This window comes from Thermobia domestica, chromosome 13 (assembly GCF_964235325.1).
Source record: "Thermobia domestica chromosome 13, izTheDome1.hap1.1, whole genome shotgun sequence".
NCBI lineage: Eukaryota > Metazoa > Arthropoda > Insecta > Zygentoma > Lepismatidae > Thermobia > Thermobia domestica.
The window spans coordinates 174620350-174644004 of NC_137466.1; the positions used below are offsets into that span (position 1 = coordinate 174620350).

General features: G+C 34.3%; 1 protein-coding gene across 1 annotated transcript in view; it reads left to right on the forward strand.

Moving 5' to 3' along the window:
• The window catches only part of Snoo (Sno oncogene), a 144397-nt gene that overhangs the window by 101541 nt on the left and 19201 nt on the right, over positions 1–23655 (forward strand). The window contains exons 2-3 of the mRNA XM_081736921.1: positions 12675–12883; positions 19799–19967. Of these exons, the coding sequence (XP_081593047.1) occupies positions 12675–12883; positions 19799–19967 (378 nt within the window). The remainder of the gene's footprint in view (positions 1–12674; positions 12884–19798; positions 19968–23655) is intronic.

Sequence of the window (23655 nt, forward strand, 5' to 3'; positions counted from 1 at the left end):
GATTTTGATGAAACGTTTTTTCCGTGGAAATATTTTTGAAAATCAGTAGTCTCTATGCATGTGGTTCCGAGTTCAATTCTCGATGAAGTCATGGATCGATCGGTGTTCATAACCCAGTATAATGAGAGCAATTGAGGTGCTGCTTGAATGAAGACAGGTTAAGAAAACTTGTAGACCTACAGATATTAGTGGCGATGGCACTTTTAGTGTTGAATGTATCCCTCAGCTTAACATCAAAGGCTGGTTGGTGTATGCTTCTTGGGCAATTTAGTGCCAGACAGTTTAGCAGTTCCATCTTATGTAAAATGCGTGTTTTGCTTGACCTGTTCCGCGTTGTATCTCGTAATATTCCGTACGCCGAGATAATCACGTAAGAGATAAGTCTGAGATAAGTGTGGGGACATTTCTACATATTTTATTTTACTCGGCGTATTTCATGGCTTTCGTTCGCATATTTTTTCTCATTTTTTCAACTTTCGTCCGAACTTCTGCTGCTAAATAAAAATCAGTTCTCTCCTATGTGACTATTTGCTTATTACGATTTTCGATATCCATATCTGGTTGGTTGGATCATCTTCTCAGTCACTATTTTCGATATGTTTCTCTCTCGGTGAACCAAACCGCACCCGAAGGTAGTATTGTTGCAATGGCACATAGTGCCGAGCCGTGAGTGTAGTAAAGTTTTATTTGACGTCTTTGTAATAAATTACAGTTGAAGATACAAGTGTTAGGCAATAAAGATAGTAATAGGTTAGAGACTACGTGATCTTCATAAAGAGTTTCCCCAACAAAAAATTACACTACTTTACATAAAAGAAAAAGAGAAATAACTGCAGTAATTGTAAAAATAGAAGATGGTATTAAAATATGGAGTACTCAGTATCCTAAAATATTGAACATAGGCATACTATGAAATTGAGTGGTAGAAGTCTTAAATATGTCCGAACTTTTGCTACTTTCGTTTTTTAGTGTAACATTTCCTACACTCGAGGTCGCTATAATGGATTGATTGATTTGATTTGATTTTAGCGTCCTTTTCAGCAGCGGGGCTATATGAGATGTAGACCTACTGATTAATATGGAATCTGAACCACATGAGGTTCCACCGGGAATCGAACCCGGGTCTCCCATGCCAAAGGCGCGTATAATACTAACCGCTTAGCCACGAGAGACCTTTTGAGGCCCCTATTGTCTTTTCTCTTTTTAACTTCTTTTATTTCTTTATTATGAGGCACGAATTTTGTTTTAAATAACTCCTAAGTTACTGATGAAAATTTCACCAAAGATAGACACAGTTTGCACTTAGTCCCAGTTGTTGATGAAACATCTAATAGGTAACACTTGCATTTTGTTGTTCAACATTGGAAGATGTTCTCGCAGGGCTATATATATATATATATATATATATATATATATATATATATATATATATATATATAAAGAGTGTTGAAGTCTGTGGATGTGACTTCACATCAAAAGGTATGGGTATAAAATCAAAATTAATTAGTCACCGAAATGATCTTACGTAATTGGGGGTATATAAGACAAATTACGATACACTTTAAGCGTTGCTAAACGATAATAGAATCCACACTTATGAATAGTTTCCTTTCCTTCTTTCTTTCTTTTTTTTTTTTTTTTTTCGTTCTGAATGTGACATAAAAATATTTGGAATTTCGCCAAGTTTAATTTGGCAAGCAGCTATGGACTTTTTGGGGTCGAGCGTCTGGTGTCAGTTAAGCATTTTTTTTTAACGTTCTTCTTGTAAAGAAAGCTAGAACATGCAGATTTTATGATTATACTCATCAGTATAAAGCAATAACGTCATTTCAGATTTTGCTTGGAGGGGAGCGGATAGAAAAGTAGGCAATTCCATATAAGCAGTTTTAACATTTTTCATTAGTGTATTATTATATTATTGATAAAACTGTATATAGGTCCTATGTTAAACTCGGAGGCAATTATTTCCTCCCATACAATCCCAAATTACGCCCCTGTCGAAAATGTTAGTTGAGAATGATTGTGCTAGTTCACTTAAGTCGTGCATTATCAATAAAATTTGTCTTCCTTTCTATATTGTAATAATTGTACTTATGATGCATTTAAATGGGGGTGAGATTAGTTCTGTGTGGTTAACGTATGCTCCAGTATAAGGGGAGTTTTTTAGTTATTATTTTCATATTTTCCATATTCACGAAGAAATTAAATATATCCTAAAAGAAGAGAATTGGTGTTATTATTCAGTTCAGAATCTTGTACCGTCGCAAATTCTGTCGAGGAATTTGAGGCTTAAAATAATAGGCTATAAAATGATAATTATGCCTGTTGTTGTGCTTATATGGCTGCGAAATATGGTCTCTTACCCTGAGAGAGGAACGTAGACAGAAAGTACGAGAACAAGATCCTGAGGCGAATATTCGGACCCAAGACGAAGGGGAATAGGGATTGGCTCGAACTTCATAACGAGAAAGTACATAATTTATACCGTTTACCAAACATTATTACGGTAATCGAATCCAGGACGCTTAATTGGGCAGGTCATGTAGCCAGAATGGAAGAAAGTAGGAACGCTTTTAAAGTTTTAACTTGAAGACTAATCGGAAAACGACCATTAGGAAGACCTAGTCGCAGGTAGGAGGTCAATATTAAGATGGATCTCGCAGAAACAGAAATGCAAAGTAGAAACTGGATCTAGTTAGGTAAGGATAGAAGTCAGTAGAGAGCTTTTGTAAACACGGCAATTAACTTCCGGGTTCCATAGGCAATAGTTAGTTAGTTTCCATATTTTGATATCTACTCAGTTTTTTAAATACTGATCAGCAAAAAGTTTTTTTTTTTCGAATTGCTTGTTAAGGCTCTTCACTAACCCCACCCCCTCCGGTTTGTGAAATTTAAAGATGAGCATAAAATACAATGAAGAATGTAAAAAATGTACAAAGTGAGCCAAGTAGTATTTACAAAACGCCATTAAATAAACTAGTAACAGATTCAAGATCTTTTTTTTTTTTTTTTTATATATATAAAACAGAAATTTGGATGCGCAGTTTATGATGTCAAAATTGTTGATTAAATTTGAGGAGAGCTGACACATACGTTATTTAAACGGAACGTTAAAAAATAAAACCTATAATTAAAGAATAAAACTTAAATATAGCCAAAACCAGAGATATTTTGAAAGGCCAAGGGTTTAAAGAGTTTAGCATTTCATATGTTAACACATCATTCACTTAATTCTATATTAGTTTTCGAAGTTTTACACTGAGTTAGATATTATTATTATATGCTACAATCTAATTTGAAACACAACACATACAAAAATTAAATTTGGTATTGAAATTAGTTAGAAAAAAAAAGCTAAAGAAAAATACATTATCACGGTCTAATAAGCACATAAAAAAAAAAAAAACAATACGAGAAATATATTTTGTTTGGTTGCACATAGAAAGTTCATGTGCCGTGAAATTCGAAGTAACTCTGGGGAATTAGACCAACATACTGGTTACCATCAGCGTTTATTATTCAAAAACAGAATTGAAGAGTGTTGTTTTTTTCTCTTTTTTTGTGCGTGTTTTGTTGTATTGAGACTGGCGACAGCAAGGACATAGCCCGAACTTCCTGGAATTTTTCCTCCTGAAGGGGGCGTGGTTTTGACCTTGGCCGCCAGTCATTGTTCCAACTCGCACGGTTGTCTGGGTCACGCGTGACGTAACACATGGGCTGACTCACAAGCTGAAAAAAGAGGAGAGGGGGAGGGAGTGAACAGGGATTGGTTTCTGAATTCTTCTTTCTGTTTGTAAGACCCCCACTCCCTACCTTTCCCCCTGTTAATTTCAGATAACGTGATCTTAAATATGCTAATTAAGAAGGGTAGAATACATAATACATTCTTTGTATTCATAGAATTTGAATATTACCGTTCCCGTTCGGCTTGCATCCTGAATGTAAAGAAATTAAACGTGTTGAGGACACCTACTGCAGTTTTTGTTTGTTTGTTTTTTTGTTTAACACCCCATGATAATGCACCGACTCGAAGGAAGACGGTGATGATTAGATGGACGACGATGGTAATTGTGAGATCATGGAAGTGGGAGGAAATGGGATAATCCCGAGAAAACCCACACGTACGGTGTTTGATCACCACAAAGCTCTCCTGATGGAACCCGGGATCGAACCAGTGAGTTACGCATTAGAGGTGAGTGCTTTACCACTGGTCACCGTGCCCTCCCCCACTGTTAAAAAGAGAACATGTACTAAGAACTTATAATTTTATATGCTCTAATATATCCGTATACCGATTTTCGCGCTATATTCATCATTCGTTGCGTATTAGAACACAGAGAATATATTTTCTAGTTTGCTTGATGTGTAATTTTATTTAGTAATAGAATTAGTGATTGTCTTCTCAAAACCTAAAGTTGATTTTTAAAAAAAAAAAAAAATATTACTTTTGAATTTCATTTGAAAGTCATATATGTATATATCATATATAATTAACAGAAGTTCTCTTAAAAATCTTTCGCTTTTTAGTTTTATTGTGTATCTTTATCACAAGCGATGACCTAAGCTCTTTCGCCCTTGTGACGTCAATTGTTCGAGATGATCATCAAAGTTTCTATAGCAACGAACCCAGTATTCAGCCATATGCAGTGTGGCCATCTCATGTACGTTGCAACGTTACTGTCTGTATGGAGGAGATAGTTCTTTTTAATAATCGTTCTATTAGCTGAAAATAATATTTAAAAAAAAAAATACATTTTAAAAGAGAAAAGAACCCTCTGCAAAAATTATTGATATGTGTTTTCACACTATGGTTAAAAAATAATTAAAACACTAATGTGGTTCTAATCTTATGCCTGGGTACAGTACTACGTGTAAATAAAATTTTAATTTGAACTTCACATTTACCTTGAACTTACTCGGTATCAAATGTTACATAGGGAAATAAATAAGTACCGTAACCTTTGAATATTACCGATAATTCAAAATACAACGAAAACAAAATAAGCGAGTTATTGTAACTCCTCTTCTGCTTATGAAAATCACATTTGCAAGCCTACTGTGAAATTAGGTTTATTGAGCCCAGGATAATTTCTACGGTTATGACGAATTTTCATGTGAAGTGAGTCCAGTGTTTTCGAATGTGAGTAAAGTTCAAGACGAGAGTGCGAAGGAACTCCAGGCGTCAGTATAGGACAGTTCTTATTTCCAATTTTAGTTTTTACCTTAGTAGTATGCTTGCAATAATAGAACGTTTTTACAGTAATATTATCAAAATAATACAATTGTCGTACCGTTGAATGAATTATTGCGAATATCTTATTTCCGTGAAAATGATATTGGAAAGGTTGAGAACATGTCCTGCCATCTCTTGGTTATCTGAAACTATACTACAGAAGTAGTTCTCTTAACAGCAACAGCAGCGAAGTATATCACTTACGAATTTGATATGGCGATGAAACAAGACTATGCCCTTGTGGCTGTCGTACCAGTCAAAAGAACGTCCACGTGGAGAAAACTAAAGGAGTCTCGTCTCGTATCAGCCTGTTTTATCACATGGAAAGTAAGGTGTCACTACCAAAAGTTTTCTTTTCCCCACTCTATAGGTATCACGTTTGGGGAGTCTCATTGCGACTTGGAAGTTTGGTCTGATCTGGAAATGCACATACATTTTATTTCCAAAACTGACCTAGTAATTTTCCCTCTGCAAGAAGGCACGTTGGCAAGATCTCGACATTGAGAAAATGTATTTGGGAGAACTTTCGGGATCGTACGTAATAGTAAACGGATTTGATAATTCATTCAGCTCAATTTTACATATCAAAAGTTGACATACTATATAACCCCCGTGTTTCTCTGAAAATAAGACCTAACACACACACACACACACACATATATATATATATATATATATATATATATATATATATATATATATATATATATATATATATATATATATATATATATATATATATATATATATATATATATATATATATATATATATATATATATATATATATGGTTTCTCAAAACAACACCGATAACGTTGGGGAGGTGATTCCTGACACCAAGATAAGACAAAAAGTATAGACCAACTTGGGTGCACAAATGCTTCCTTTCGGACTTATAGGCTGCCGAAAACATGAAAAAATGTACTTTAAAAGTCCATAGCTCGAATACTGCGGGGCCTATCGTAGTCGGGTCTAGACTTCACTTAGGAACTAATATGTGTGCTATTCAAAAATACATCTTTCAGAATCATGCGTTACTCACGCAACAATTTTTATAAAGGGAGTTTAGCTACGGGCATATAATTTGCAATACTCACCGAATACATCTATAATATTTATTGCGGAAGTGAAGCAGGATTGTGAAACTTGGAGATTTGGATAGGGCACATACTAGTTCCTCAGTGAAGTCTTGACCCGCCTACAGTTGGTCCCATAGTAGTAAAACATTCCCCTGGACCTGCAGTGGCTCAATGGTAGAGCGTTTACCTCTGGTGCATGGTGTCCTTGGTTCGATTCCAGCTCGCGCCAAATGAACTTTGTGGTGGACAAACACCATGTGCGTGGGTTTCCTCGGGGTTCTTTTGTTTCCTCCCACTTTCATCATTCCACTATTTCATTCATTTCTCATCATCACCGTCTCCTTTAGCCTAGCCGGCATAACCGTGGGACATAAAACTCAACGATTTCATTTCATTTTCTACTTCAAGAAAAGTCCTACCTCCAAAATTTATCTCAGTAGTTCCAGGGCTCGAAAGGGGTTACTGTATAGTAACGTAGTTACTTTTTTACTTTCCATGTAACTTCTGTAACTTTTCATGTGCGTTTTCTTGGTAAACAGTTAATGTAAGAATACCATTCTTGTTTTGGGGGAAACACGTTATATTTTCCATGTACAGTGTGTTTGAAAAAGAACTCCCTAGTTTTAATGTGCCTAGAATCTGTACAAAGTGACATACACTATTCTAATTTGTGGTGTTTGATTCATCAACCCTCCAAGTTTGGCTCCCCTGTAGTTGTCAGGTCTGCTTGACCTTGAGACGGCACCAGTGCTGTTTATTCCTCTGTATCCTCAGTTCAGTCCAGGCAGGCGTGCAGTGCAGAGCAACTCCAACAATGTGTACTCCGCAACAGAAAACACAATGTATTATTTGCACCGCCCGCTGGACGGTGGGTTCGCTCGTCGTTGCAACAGCAACGAACGAACCTTCCGTCAGCGGGCGGTGGTTATTTGGCTTGTGAAAACTGAGTCAGTATGGTGGTGAACCACCTACAGCAAAAACTATCCTTCATTGGCTAAAGTCTTTCAAGGAAACCGGTAGTGTTTTAAAAGCAAAATCAAGAATATCGTCTCGACGTATGCAGGGCCACAAATGGATCCCACGTTGAAGTCTACCAACATTAAACAAAACTTGAAGGAATTCTCTTTCATGATATGCACTCCTTGATGTAAGCTTTCATCCATTTCCCAATTAGATTTATACTTAAAACTAGGGAGTTCTTTTTCAAACACCCTATATCTTCCAAATTCCTTTTTAAACAGGGTATACTTAATAAATAGTAGTTTGTTGGTTTACTTTGTCACAGAAAAGGTTAACTGCTTTTGTTTTTAATTGAAACATCCCTTCTTTATTTGCAGTTTAGGTTGCTTTTGTTTTCTTTTCTTTTTTCTTTTTTTTAAACGTATTTTATCAGCAACTTTTTCAAACAATATCCTGTGAATTATCGTCACAGATATAAAAGGATAACCGAGAGTTTACTGTATTTGTTTGTGACAACGTTTGAGTGTTTATTTTATTGTAACCCTGTTATTTTATTGTATCAGTTTCTTCGTAAAACGAGAAATTTTAGATTTTTCAAAAACTACAGCTTTTCCTCATATTTTCTATTTTGTCCATTTGAATCATTTAGCTTGTCTTTTTCGGTACAATGACAGCGCTTCGAATGCAACGCAATAAGTTTTCTGTATGATAGAAACAAGTACTTGCAAAAAGTACTTATTGTTACACTAGAATCATATACTTGTTAACGATCGCAATTAGTGATACCAATAATGTGCAGTGAAATGAGTTTAAATATGTTGATGAAACTCCCTGTGTTTCTATATTATAAACTTTCATTGAAAACCCGAAATTATTTATTCTTTAAGATAATCCGTCTCGACGCATCTTTTATGATAAGAAAAGAAATAGCTAGAAACCTATACGCGCAATAAAATGAAAAACAAAATTCAAAAATAAAAAAAAAAAAAATGCCTCTAAATAAGAACGGGTTATAATGTATACGGTAAAAACACAAGAAATGAGTGTAACGGTAAAAACACAGATGCTGAAGGTAAATCATATGGAAAGGGGACTAAAAGTGTCAAACTCACTTTTGTGTTTTCTGTCACACGGGGACTTTTGAATCACGCTGTAAAATCGATTTTCGTATGTATGTATTAAAAGGATTCGCCTCCTACGCAGCTATTGAAACAGATAGATATGTTTGATATTTTCATTAAAAAAAAAAAAAAAAGCATCTCCTCTCCATCTATGAAACGACCGAACACAAGTATTTAAAAAAAAAATGGACGGAAGGAAATTGGAGAGACGTTTTTAAATTAGGCATGAATTCATCGTACCGTCCTTGAGCCCAGCTACTGCGCCATGGCGGCGCGGAAAACCCCTCACGAGGCACCGTCGCGACGCCTGCCGTCCCGTCGTTCATTCACCTGCAGAGCTCTTTCTCTTCCCCTCTTCTCTGTTGGCGTTGCCATGACAACGGCGCCTGTTTTTCTCAATGAAATGGTGGCGCCGACGGTCAATTCTTGCTTCCACACAAATCCGCCCTGCTTTTAGAAAAGCGAGAGAAAAAGCGGAGCATAAAAAAGCGCCAGAAAGAGAAAGAGGAAGAGGAAGAAAGATTGATAGAAAGCAAGAGCAACACGGGCGGGGGAGGAGGGAATTGGAAGCTGAAATTTTCCATGACGTTCTGCTCCTGTATAGGGCAGGGGGTAATAATGGATCGATATAGTGTAGTGCACGGGTAATATAGGTCAAAAGAACCATTCGAAAACGTTAAAAGATGATAAATTATAAATAAGCCAGTCCCGTCTCTTTTTCCCAATTGCTCTCATTTTTAATTTAATACTTTTAAGAACTAGTATCCCTGTCATTCTTTATTCAGTGGTTTATCATAAATAAGAACATAATGGCCAGTCATTTGAAAGATATGAAAAAGAAATATATATATATATATATATATATATATATATATATATATATATATATATATATATATATATATATATATATATATATATATAAATCTTCCGAAAGTTGTCTCCTTTTAGCTTATTCCAATCATTACAGCATATCATATCAGGTCTTTCATATGGTCAGTACCTGTTCTGTGGACATGTCCGAACTCTTAGTAAATTAAAGTATGTATAAAACTCGCAATACATTATCAAAATAACATAAAATTGATGGTCATCTGTTTCTGCCTAATAGTACAAGAGTACCAGAAAAACAATTATCAGAGAATTGTGTCTTATCTTTGACATTTACAGTATAATGCAGATATATCTATCACATCTAAATACTCCAGTCTGAAGCTGGGAAGTTTTTTGATACCTTATATTCCATACAGTTAGTGTTATCTAAGAGGCGAGAAATTTTTCGAGTCTTGGGGTAACACTGGCTCACCCAAATCTTACATCTCAAACACTCTTTTTGTGTCATATGATTCATAGTACAAAACCCATCAATTAATACAATGAATATATGAACATAATACAAAGAACATTTATCAATATTTAAACACGTACAAGTTATTATTACACAATATACTCCAATAATAAATATAGTTTGAATGTTGTTACATTACACCCTTCGTGGACTTCTCGTGACGCGGAAAGACTGTGATAATTTCTGATGAAAATTAAGAAAAAAACGTCAGGGCATAAATTTTGTAGTTAAATTTATAAAATGAGACGAGGAAAGCTTTTTGAGAATCGAGGCTTGTACTCAAAATTTACGAAACTATACTAGAAGATCTTATTTCTAGTCTCGTTTCGTCTCAAGGGGAACGCTATATAGACTTGTCAAACTGTGTTACGAAACATGTAACAAAATATAAAAATAATATACCTCACTTACATGATGGTATCGTAACGTACACTGCGACGAATGTAAGTGAAATAAAATAACAATAACTAAAACCGAAGTTACAAGTTTTCTCAAAAACAAAGACTAATAATGGTCTTAAATATTCTACAGCTTAACACCACGTTGCAGGTGGACTATTTTTTTTTTTTTTTTTTTTTTGTCCATGTTGGTATATTACTAAACTGGTACAATAGGATTAGGATTTAGATTTCTGTGCTTTCGGCATCTATGGCCATTTGGCCCGTCACAAATGAAGGGGTGATGCCTCTTGGCAAGCACACATCTGGGGAAAGGGAAGCAAGGAAGGACCTGGGACCTATAAGTTAGGTACCACTCCGGCATTTGCCAGGTGTGAATGAGGAAAACCTCACTCGGGATGGCTGGTCTGAAAAAGCTTTTGACACTTTTTCGACCGAGTGCTCCCACCGGGAATCGAACCCGAGACCGCTCGCACCGAGAGCGTTAGAGACTATGCTACGCGGGACCATCTGGCACAATCGGATAGATGTCAGTGTATTTGTGCTTGTTCACCCCAGTGCCAGTGATGAAACGTTCTCGAAGATGCTAGCCATGCCTATACGTGTTGGATCACTGAAGGGAATTTCGTCTGTTATGTTGTAAAATAATCACATTGGGAAAAAGGGAAAAAGGATCATTGTTATCTTAAAAAAAAAAAAAAAAAAAAAAAGTAGAGAAGTATTCGATTTAGTCATTTGTAGCGAAATTTAGATTCATGTACGACAATTTGAATTTCCGAATTACGTAGGAGCCTTGATCTCAGAAGTAGAAAGAAAAGCAAACTCGAAAAATGAATTGAGTTGATAACGTGTGGCAAATTCGAATTCTGATTGGATAAGTTCTAAAGTTTCAATAAATTACGACAAAATTTGATTTGATAATCCATATTTATACCTTATTCGTGTCCTAATTAAACAAGGAGAGTGACATTTCTATAGGAATAGGATAATACAGTACTATTCACTTTTTGCCCATCTTAGTAAGTTATATTTTTATATGAAAAGCATTGTAGGGACTTTTGTTTTGTTTTAATGAGTTTGCCCTAAAATTAGTGCTCACGAACACGCACACACACACACACCCGCACACAAACTGTGAAAAGCACCTTAAAGTCAACCAAATAAAAACATCTCGACAGGGTTCACAACGGATTGATAAAAGGTATTTGATACACCTGGCAGGTGGAACTGTACAACAGAATAGAAATTGTGGACGTAATGACGTGAAGAACGTGCAGGGGAAGGGTTTGGGGGGAGGCAGAGAAAGAAGAGAAATGTTTTGCTGTGAGAAGATAAATATTGAGACAGAACGAAGTGACGGGAGAGAAAAAGGCGCTTTGGTTCTCTCGAACGTCAATGCCCTGGCGAAAAATCATGTTAACAAGACGAGTCTAGTTTCTGCGCCTTCGGCTACGAAAGATTCAATCTCGGACAAGCATTTGGAGGCAGTCAGAGACAGGAGATCTGACCCGGCAGCTGGTGCGTGCTGGAATCTAGGGGCGGGGTCACAGGTGATTCACCTGCTTGACAGGGTTGCCACGTCTGTGTGGCTGCAAATCTAAGTGGTTATTAGAAAGTTAGAAAACGCGTTTTTTAAAAGAAGGTTTAGATTACAAGACCCAAGATTTATATGCAGTTACCTCTTCACTGCAGTATTGACAGTAATTTTCCTTTGTTTTAATTATTTAAAGATCGTATATTGTAATTAAAAATACGTATTGAATTTTGCGGGCATTCACAAAATTGTTTTAGAAATATTACATTTATATATATATGTGCATATAATTTGGAAATAGGTCTTGGCATTCATATAAAAATTATATTTGAATCCCTTAGTCAGGAAAGTATCCGACTAAATGTACAGTTAATTACATTCTCGTATCAATGGAAATGGTTTGATACACATTAACACAGATGTAGCGTTGATTTTTCAATGTGTGAGTTGGATCACAACACATTATGATAGTACCCTTTCAGTGTCATGTATAGGTGTCAGGGAAATTTTATTTCAGTCTCACAGAATAAATCTGATGTTTCATTTTAAAGGAATGTTGTTATTTAGAATATTATTCTGTCTGGTGAATATCTGCTTGGGTCGAAGTTCTTATGCTCTGAAATCTGAATGAATGAATTCCTTTTATTCGATAATAGCAATCTAGTACCAATACTTCATTACGCTATCTTAAAAAGGTGGAGTAGCACTTAAATATTGCGTGAGAAATATATGACTTTTTGGTTTACAGTTTCCGGCGAACAAGACAGCTGGATGAATTTTATATGACGAAATTTTTCGTAACTTTTTATTGACTAGTATCATTGATCACATGTATATCCAATTTTCTTCAGAAATAGCGTGATCACAATTTTCCAAGAATACGATTGCCATTAAGAGGAATGGTACATTTTTATGTCTTATGTTCTTTTATTGTATCAAACATTTTTCTGAAATAATCTGAAATAAAATTAAAACATTTTTGGTTCTTTTTCTATTCCAGCCCGTCTATACAGAGGGAAAGGAAGAAATACTCAAGAAGCCAAAATATGATGACTCTTACGGCACTGCCTACTTGTATGCTGACCCTTACCATATGTACCTACAAGACTCGTGGAATCGAATATCATCTGCATTTAGACCCTGGCCGGTTATCCTCTCGAAAGACGGCAAACCTGTTCCTGTACAAGGGTCTGTGGTTCTTCGGGACAGGTGAGTCAGTATTCATGAGTGAAGATAGCAGTATTAATAAAATTCGACTATGTAAAAGCCATGATAATGTACGTCAAAAATAAGATTAATTATTTTAAAAAATATATATGTATATAAAATTTATTTATTTAGTTCTCATATAATAATATATAACATCATAGAGAGAAAAATGGAAGAAAAGTGAGGAGTAGGAAGAAGAACGCAACTGAGGAAGTTGAAAATCGAGAAATGAGGAAGAAATTTACTGACCTTAACCTAAGGTGAAAAGAGTTTTATTAGTCCTAGAACCTGCCGACAGGTACAATACGAAATACTACTACTACTACTACTACTACTACTACTACTACTACTACTACTACTACTACTACTACTACTACTACTACTACTACTACTACTACTACTACTACTACTACTACTACTACTACTACTACTACTACTACTACTACTACTACTACTACTACTACTACTACTACTACTACTACTACTACTACTACTAATAATAATAATAATAATAATAATAATAATAATAATAATAATAATAATAATCCCTTATAGGTTTTAGCATCATGCCAAGTCTTTTACTAGAATCTTCTTGTCTCGTATTTGAAAGCCCATATAAAATGAATAATAAAATTGAAGTTCCAGTGCTGTATCAAAAGCAAGTGTTAATTGCCATTTAGCTTTTTCTTTCTTCAAAAATAATTTGTGTACATAACACTTATAGCTGGATTTTTTTTTTTTTTTTTTTTTTTACCTCTGTGCGATTTTTATTAGAATCTAGTTTTATGTACTGCAGGGAGCAAAAGAATTCTAAAAGTTGAAACATCGATTGTAGTGGTGATCTTAACCTTTAGAAGCTTTGGCATAACCAAATTTCTCATGGAAGGGCGAGGGGAAAGAGTGCAACGTCCTGTTTGCTCAAACACGGCTACGCCCATGGGTCATATAGTTTAATAATTGTTTGGGAGATCGGATCTATTCTTTTTTTTTTTTTTTTATCGTCATGTACGGTATTGTTCTCTGGCAATTGTCGCGGCGTTGAAGACATTGTTTTAACTCTTCAATACCATCGTCTTTCATCCGGATTTAATTTTACATTCAGAGATGTTCGGATACTCCCATCATTGGTGCCTATAGAACTTTTTGAAGGAGGCCAAATATCTAGGTAGTGAGATAACGTATGAAAAGTATTTCAGGGAGTGGGGGATCGTAAACCACATTGAATCGCAATGTCTTTTGGGATACATTTTATAGTAAGAGTTTCTTACGTTTTTCATATACATAGGTGTATATGTACTCCTATAGGTAACGTGTGATCAGTTGTATTGAAACTAAATAAATTTTAGTGCCTTTCTTATTGGTTTGTTTGCTTTTGTTTTAACTTTCCGGACTACATTCACTCACAGTGCTGATATTTCAAAAAATCCAAGGGATGGCGAATACAGTATTCCTCTTACCAACTGTTTTTCGCGCATCCATGGATCACCAACTTCATGAATTTAAAGTATGCTGATCTCCCATATGACTATTTATTTATTTATTTATTTATTCATTCATAAAGTTTTATACAGCCCTAGGCCAATTACTGAAAGTGTACAATATAAAGGCAAAATAAATAAATAAAAATAAAAGAATAAAATACAGAAAAAAAGGTTCAACTCTCAATACATGGTTAGCATACGCTCTTCGGCACGGGAGACTCGGATTCGATTCCCGGTAGGAGCTCCTGTGATTCGGATCACACATTAAACTGTGTGTTCACGTCTCATATAGTCTTGCTGGTGAAAGGGACGCCAAATTCCAATCCAACTAACTAGAGTACAGTATGCAGAAGGACTGAGGGAGGCAATGGGTTTCTGACTATTTAGATACAATATACCAAGCTTTGTTATATTGTTATCAAGAAAAAAAAAAACTATAATAACACAGAGTGAAAAAAATGACACAAACTACAGAATTCTCAGATGAAGTCAGGCTATATAGCGAGACCTGTACGAGACCCAAAATGATCCAATTTTTAAAATGTAAAGCTCGATCTAATTTTAGGTATTTTGTTTGGTTTTTCCGAATTTATAGTACAAGAAAGAGCATGGTAAATATATTAATTTTATTCTGTTAAATGATCTCAAAATCCATTCCGGACAAATTTTCCCTTGTTTTATAATGCACCCCGAAAAAGCCCCAACAAGATTGGAAATTACAGAAATAATAGTAGTAGTAATAATAATAGAAAATAGTATTAGGTTAATTAATTAGTTTTGTGAATTCTTCACAGAGATAACATGAAGTATTGTTTTTATGGATGTATGTAACGTAAACAGTGGATTTAAAATGAAAATTAAAAAGGGAAAGATCTAACCAACTTGAACTCGGAAAATAAATTGTTTATACAGTGTTTCTGAGAGTTGAGAGTAACGTTAGCGAAATAATCACGTTCCAACAGTTAGTGTTTTCTTCTTCTTTCTTTTCTTTCGGATTCTCGGCAATGTTGTACTGAACCAAATTAAATGTTTTAACTTTTCGGAATCAAGCGATCACTTGGAAACCCGAAAAGCAAACAGTTTTCTTACCAAATTAAAGTTTCAAGTGTGCAGAAGTGTTTCTAAAAATAATTACTTAATTCTTCGTTACAACAAGTTAGTTAATTTGTCGTAATGTATGTAGTACGGTATTGAAAGGAAATTAAGTGTTCAGTAATTTTTTTTTTTTCAATTTGGCCAAATATGTACTGTTTTTGGCACTGCTGTAAACTTGAGACAGAAATTAAAAACTATTTGAGAAAGCTTGGTTCTGTAGAATTTATCTTTCAATATGAAGGATGCGGTGGAAAGAATGTGCAAATTTGCATTTTATTTTATTTATTTATTTTACTTGCACGGAACAATTTCAAGTGAGCACCTGGCATGTTCTTCCCATGTAATAAAAGAAGCATCTAAAAGTATATTTTTAGACCTATATTGTCACATATTCCATTTCGTTAAATAGTCTATAAATATGACAGTATTTTCTTATCTGTCTCTTTCCCGCTTTTTTTTTTTTTTTAATAGTTATTTTTCCTCTGAACGTATGTATGTTGTTACTTCTGATATGGCTTTCGCCGCTTTTCTCAGAAAGGCAACAACAAACAGGAAGCTTGTCGCAACACAGTCTTAGAAATTGCGTAAGAACGAAACAAGAAACAAAAACAAAATGCGTAACAAATGTCTTGGCATGTTATTTGTACGTCTGAGTGTCGCGTTTAACGAGATGTAACGTTCTCGCACCTTTTGTGATCCTAGAGCCATCTATATGTGTAATAATAATACCAGTAATAATGATACAACCTGATGCTAAGTTCGTAATTATACAGCTAGAAGTGTATATCGTGATATATTAATGTCTTACATCTGAAAAAAAAAAAAATCCCTAAAAGTTTCGAGGACACCAGTCTCGTTATAGTTTTTTTTTTTTTTTTTTTTTTTTTTTTTTTAAGATATTTTAACCCCTTACCTTATGCCGTGCCATATATGGCACATATCCTTTTTTCACTTTAGCTTTTTTTGTGATTTATCAAAGGCATCAAATGACTGTTTTGTCTGCTGTGTGAGATATTGACGTGTATGAATAAGAGATTATGGTGTCATCTGGCATGTTCCTCGTGAGTTGTAAGTGTGTCATATATGGCACTTACTTATTTCTCGTCGGAATTAAGTGAAAAATGTAAAATTCAAGATTTAATTCATTTTTCAAGTTCCTATATGAGGATTTCCAATACTGATTATTTTTTTCGCTAAAAAAAAATCATGCAGAAAGGGGTTAAGTAAACTAACTCTATGTGCTATGAAACCAGCAGGTTCATCGTCATAGAAACAAAAACTAATCTGTGGATCTTATTTTTGTTAAAAGAAACAAGTAGTGGGAAGTCCTAGATTTTGGTTTTGAGATGTGCTTTGAATGTGGATTAGAACGAAAGCCGTAGCTCTCTAAATATTATATAGAACAATCAGAGATAATTAAATAACTGTGAACAACAAGGTATTAGGAAAACCAAAAATGGATTGAAAGATTGCGATCTTGCCCAATAATTAGTTTTTGAATCAGGGGTCACAAAAGTTTTAAACGGTCCCTAATTTTTTTTTTTTTTTTTTCGGAATAAGCACATCACACTGAGTTAACTGATAGTTGCGTTTGGCTACACTATATGTAGTTCTCCAGATATAAGACCTACAAGAATTTTTTTTTTTTTTGTTGAATTATAATAAATCTTTTGATCCAATTGGATCAAGGGCCACAAAATTTTTGAACTGCCCCTGAATTGAGTTTTCGTATTTTCTACTGAATAAGCACATCATATTGAGTTAACTGATAGTTTGGATTTGGCTATACTGTATGTAGTTCTCCAGATATAAGGCGTACAAGAAATTTTTTGGTTGAGATATATTGGATCTTTTGATTCAAAAGCAATCAGTGAAATTAGAATCTTAAAATTTTATTTCCATCGTAATAATAATAATAATAATAATAATAATAATAATAATAATAATAATAATAATAATAATAATAATAATAATAATAATGAAGTATCTATGTATAAAACAATCAGCATTAGGAAGATTACTATATCAAGTTATTAGCGTAATGACATGATATCATGAATTCTATTGATACCGTAGCCTACATGCTTTCGTAACTTTTGGTATAAATTATTGTTAATTATACCTTTATTTGCTTTTCATCAGCTTTAATATTTTCGTACTTATTCTTCTGTATTCTGAGTTTCCATAATTTTGAGTTTGTTTTTTTTTTTTCATTTAAATACTGAAAGATTTTAATAAGTCTACAATATTATTAGTATTTAACTTAGAAAATGTGCGAAAATGGAAGATAAAGCTTCTAATTCATCTTATTGAGCTGAACAAAATGAACTACTTGAGAGTAAAACCTCATGCATAGTTTTCGAGAAAAACGAATTTCTTTCTAAATCTAAAAATTAATGATGTACGAGAATTTGCTGAGGTGTAACTGATCCTGAAATATACCCTCATCAAGCTCTTTATTATGATACTAGCGAGGTGACAGTACATAGTATGGTTAATGAAATAGAAGCCCTAAAATGATCATTAAACTCTTAAATGTTTTGAGATAGAGGCCCTAAAATAATCATTAACTTAGTGAATTGTTTGTGATAGAAGCCCTAAAATAATAATTAAACCATTAATTAATTTTTTTCGAGATGGAAGCCTTAAAATTATTATTAAACTCTTAATTAATTTTTTTTAGATAGAAGCCCTAAAATGATCATTAAACTCTTAATTAATTTTTTTTGAGATAGAAACCCTAAAATTATTATTAAACTCTTAATTACTTTTTTGAGATAGAAGCCCTAAAATGATCATTAAACTCTTAATTAATTTTTTGAGATAGAAGCCCTAAAATTAGTATTAAACTCTTAATTATTATTTTTTTTGAGATAGAAGCCCTAAAATGATCATTAAACTCTTAATTATTTTTTTTGAGATAGAAGCCCTAAAATTATTACTAAACTTTTAATTACTTTTTTTGAGATAGAAGCCCTAAAATAATCATTAACTCTTAATTATTTTTGAGATAGAAGCCCTAAAATGATTATTAAACTCTTAATTAATTTTTTGAGATAGAGGCCCGATAATGATAATTAAATTATTTTTTGAGATAGAAGCCCTAAAATGATCATTAAACTCATAAATTTTAATTTATGTTTATAACCAAAATATTGTTCAAAAATAACACCACAGATAAGATCATCGAATGATCACACTAAGCTGAACAGAATAACAAACCCAGGAGGATGCATAAATAACAGGCTAACACACCACATGGCATATGCAGACGACATGGTAATATCAGCACGGACGGAACCGGCCCTAACAGGAGCGTTTGAAGAGTTTGAAAGAGAAGCGAGAAACCTCGGGCTACGCGTAAACGAGGGGATGCTAACAACGAGAGTAAACGCAAGAGAACTAAAGAACAAAAATATGTTGAATTATACATTCGAACATACGCATCAGTTTAAGTATCTTGGTACAATAATGACTGAAACAAATGACATAACAACTGATATTAAAGCAAGAATAGCAGCAGGAAATAGATCCTTATACGCATTACAGAAAAATCATCAATTTCAAAAGGATGTCACGACAGGCGAAGGAAACCATATATAAAACAATCCTAAGGCCAATCGTAACATATGCTAGCGAGGCATGGACCCTAACGAAACGAAACATTATCACTGCGATGGGAGAAAAAAATTCTGAGAAAGATATACGGACCAAAAAAGATAGAATAATCGTGGAGGATAAGAACAAATGAAGAACTGTACCAAATATATAAAGGTTTAGACATAATAGCACACATTAAACAACGAGGACGAGGACTGACTGCCGAAAATAATGCTGAATGGAAGTCCAAGAGGAAGAAGATTGACTGTAAGATCTAGGCTGAGATGGTTACAAGACGTAGAATAAGACTTGAGAGAAATAGAAATACGACGTTGGAGGACCAAGGCCATGGAAAGAGAAGAAGGGAGACGTGTAGTTGAGAGGCCCGAGTCCTACATGGACTGTAGCGCCAAGGAGTAATTAAGTAAGCTGAACAGAATAAAGTATTTCAAGGTAAATAAATGCTCATGCGTAGTTTGCGAGAAAATTGAAGGAAAAAAAAAAACTTTTGTTAGGCTGAAAAATATGTAGTTCGTTGCCAGTAATAATTGACACTTTTTATTTTGTTGGAATAAATTGTTATTTATTTACGAACTGTTTATACTGCTAAGTAGCAGGTTGTATCAAATCAATTGTTATTTGTACTCAACACTAACGGTGACTTACGATCATATTACCTATAAATATACGAATATTATTTTATTCAATTAATTTTCAATGAGAAATTATCTTATTTCAGCTTGCCTGCATCAGTGCCTGCATACCTCAGTCAAGGGCCACCAGTGCTGTTGCATCCTGAACGCGTAGTGCCATTGTCAGAATCGGAACGCTTTGAACGAAGCTATCAGCCCAATGTGGCCTTGGCGCCAGTTCCACACCAAAAGAGGGCGCGACTTGAAGCAGCAAAAGTAAGTATTTAGCCATAATCAACCTAAATACAGTAGAAGTACTATAATATTGTGTAATATGCTCAGGGTTGCCATATTCTAAAAATGCAGACACATTTCCATCTGGGCCAACTCGTTATAAAAACATTGGCTTTCGACACGAGAATGATCAGTTTTATGTTACTATCAAGTTTGCTTATAAAACAATGTGAAAAATATATTGAAATGTGTGAGAAATAATTAAATAAGGGTTTGATTAAGGGAAAATAATTAAACTTAAACATCATTTGTTCACTTTGCCTGTTCATATATATATTTTTTCAATTCTTTCTTTGAATACGAGTAGCCAAATATGTCTTTACATGTGAAATGTCCCAAATTGAACTGGCAATACATTTGAGCTTAGAAAATGTGGATAACTCCGCGAGTTTCAGAAAATATATGAGGACAGAAATTTTTACTCTCAAAATGCGGACGTGTCCTAAATAAACATCTTATATAAGTACTTGCAAATTCTCCCACAGAATTCGAACGTCTTCTATGGAGATCTGAGGGAAGAACTCCCAACACTTTTTCTTCCATTCTAGGTACGTATTTAATTATTTTAGATGAAAAGTCCGAACATCTAATTTCATGTGTCTAACTTTTAAAGGATTCCGAGATATGGGCATCTTATTATAATAATTGTAACTCCCACCCCGTTTTCTTCTCATCTCTTTTTTTATCTTGTAGGACTAACATCAAAAGAATGATGAAACACGTATTTAATTATTTTAAATGAAGGATCCAGACAGCAATTTTCGTGTCTGTAACTCTAAGGGATTCGATTTATAGATATCTTATAATAATTGTAACTCTTAAACTTCTTCCTTCGTCGTCGAATTTCCAAAATATCTTACGTCACAAATCTTGTGTATTGGCCAAATTTGAAGTTTTGAGCGTAGGAGGTTTCGCCTGGGCGTTGATCAGTCTGTCAGTAACTCAGAACTTCCTATATATATATATATATGAGTAAAATCACCTAATATTAAATCAGTAATAATATTAGGCGGTAATACTATACTAAAGAAGAATATCATACTTTAAATTATAAATGATACAAAAAATTGACAAATATGTATATTACAAAAGCTATAACTCTTCTAAAACCGATATCTAAAGTATAAGAGGTAAAAATACGTACTAAGCGAATCCAAGTAGTATTGCCCAAAGATGAAAAAGGGTATGGAAATTTCTTTACTTCTGGAATATTTTCCTCTAACTCCGGTATCCTAAATGCTTTACACTTTGTTTGTTGGAAACAGAAAAGCACCTTTCTATCTGAATATTTCACAAACTTAACACTAAACGCAAAGATGGTAATCGCAGTTCAAATATGCGCTCAATTCCAACTTAATTATAAATAATATGCAACTTCTGAATGGAGTATGTCTAAATCACTGTACTGCATATATAATTATATTAGGATATGCAACAGCAGTTCTACTAACTTTGGATCATTTATTTTTATTGAGACGGTAGTGACACTGTGCGGCGCAGCTGTAAAGCTCTTATTCCATTGGAAAGGCATAATCAGCGCATAGCCTATTAGTATATACATTCACTACTACTACTACCAAGGGAATGAGAAAAAAAATATAGTCTCATCTATTCCGAACGACGAGAACTGAAACCAGGTTTTGAACCTAAAACTGGTTAAGGGTGCCTTGGGGGGAGGGGGAAGCGGGGCGACGGTCCCGGGCGCCGAAGTAAGGGGGCGAAAAATTCGGGAGAAGAAAGGAGAAAAGATAGGAAAAATTGCTTGGAATATATGTATGAGGCCACCGTCGTATACTCTCGCCCCCGCGCTGATTTCTCACGGCACGCCCCTGGTGCAGGGTACACAACACGCCCGGGTTCGACTTCCGACAGAAACTCATGTAGTTTAAAATCTCACGTTAAAGTGCAGGTCTACGTTTCATATATTCTTGGTGCACCAAAGGACGTTAAATCAATAATAAATTGAAAGCTTTAGTTTAACTTATCACATTTATACACGTGGATGAAAGGCGTGATTAATGAAACCGAGTGTCATAGATACGTTTGTGAAATGAAGATGTAGGAGGAAACGAGAAAGTGCACGGATACTATGTTGTCAGCATAAACTGTCATGACCAAGGATCAAAACAGGGACTCCTTACATTAGGGATGAGCACACTTCCACCGAGCTATTGTGACCCCAAGACAACAATGGTATTAGTATTAAATCACTGTTGTGCTGTAGTTAAATTCCAAAGGAAAGACAATTTAGCATTAACAAAAGAATTTAATAATGTATATCGGGTCAACGTACTTAATATGCTTGCACTGGAAGTAACTCTTAAGCATTGTTTACAGTATTACACACATCCTATGTACGTACGGTACAACACTATTGTACTGTCAAAATGATGTATTTGTGCACACTGTGTCACGTGTGGCTTGCTCTTTTTGTTTGGGTGTGTTGCAGTACCTGACTGCATTCGTAATAAACTGTATTGTTCTCTACAGCGCAGCGTTGAAATGTAAAGGGAGAATTACACCTGCACTGACAATCGTTTTGCATTTAAAACTGACAAAAATTCCGAAATACGTACTTGCATATTTGCATAAATTATTACAACCTAACATCGGAACTCAAATATAAGCCATGCCTTTGATCCAGTTTCTGTGGAAGAAAATGTTTTTAATACAGTGTATCACTGTTTTAAATGCCTAATCAAAACATAATTTCATCATAATCTGTATTTCATTACTGTAACCTTTCAAATCATCATACGTTTAAAGATTTCTTCAAAAAATCAATTTTCTGTGAAAATGTTACTTAACCTGTAAAGTTTAAAACCACAGACACATAGATAGATGAAGATATACATTTCATGTCAATTATGATATTGTTGTGTATTATTTGAACATCAATATTTACCAGTTTTTCAATAAATATGAAACAGAATATTAACAAAAAAAAAAAAAAAAAGTACATTTTCCTGCTCCAAGCCACCATGACTTTTTAGTGAATAGATAGTATGTGATAAAATATTCAGAAACTCCTTTCATAGACTTATAAGTTTACAAAATGCCCAACGTGCACAAATGGCCATTTTAGAGAGTAATAGCCAGACTTGGCTACATCTGCATGTATCCACAGATGTATATGTATATGACCAGATTAAGCACATGATCAAGAATGGCCACCTTAGTATGTTTTGCTGTATATATATATATATATATATATATATATATATATATATATATATATATATATATATATATAAGGGATGGGGAAAGCCGGTTTTATAAAAACCGGAAACCGGTTTCTAGAAAACCAGAAAAACCGACATTTCGGTTTTCTCCCAAACCGATTCGGTTTTCACCGAATACTGGTTTTGGTGAAAACTTTTGGAAAACACATAAAACTACTTCTGTGGAAATGGAATCAGTTTCCGGAGAACGAAACACTATTCTGGTCAGAAATAGAACAAATTTTGGACAAAACCGGAACCGGTTTTGGAGAAAATCGATAACCGGTTTTTGTGCCCACCACTAATGTATATAGAGCTAAATACTTGATTATGTTGCATCGTAAGAATCCTGTACTTTGGGATAACCATAAACTTCCGGAATTTAAAAGAAAAAAGTGACTTTTCGCTTAGTGAAACTACAGGATAGACTTCCGAACTCTAAAATTTCA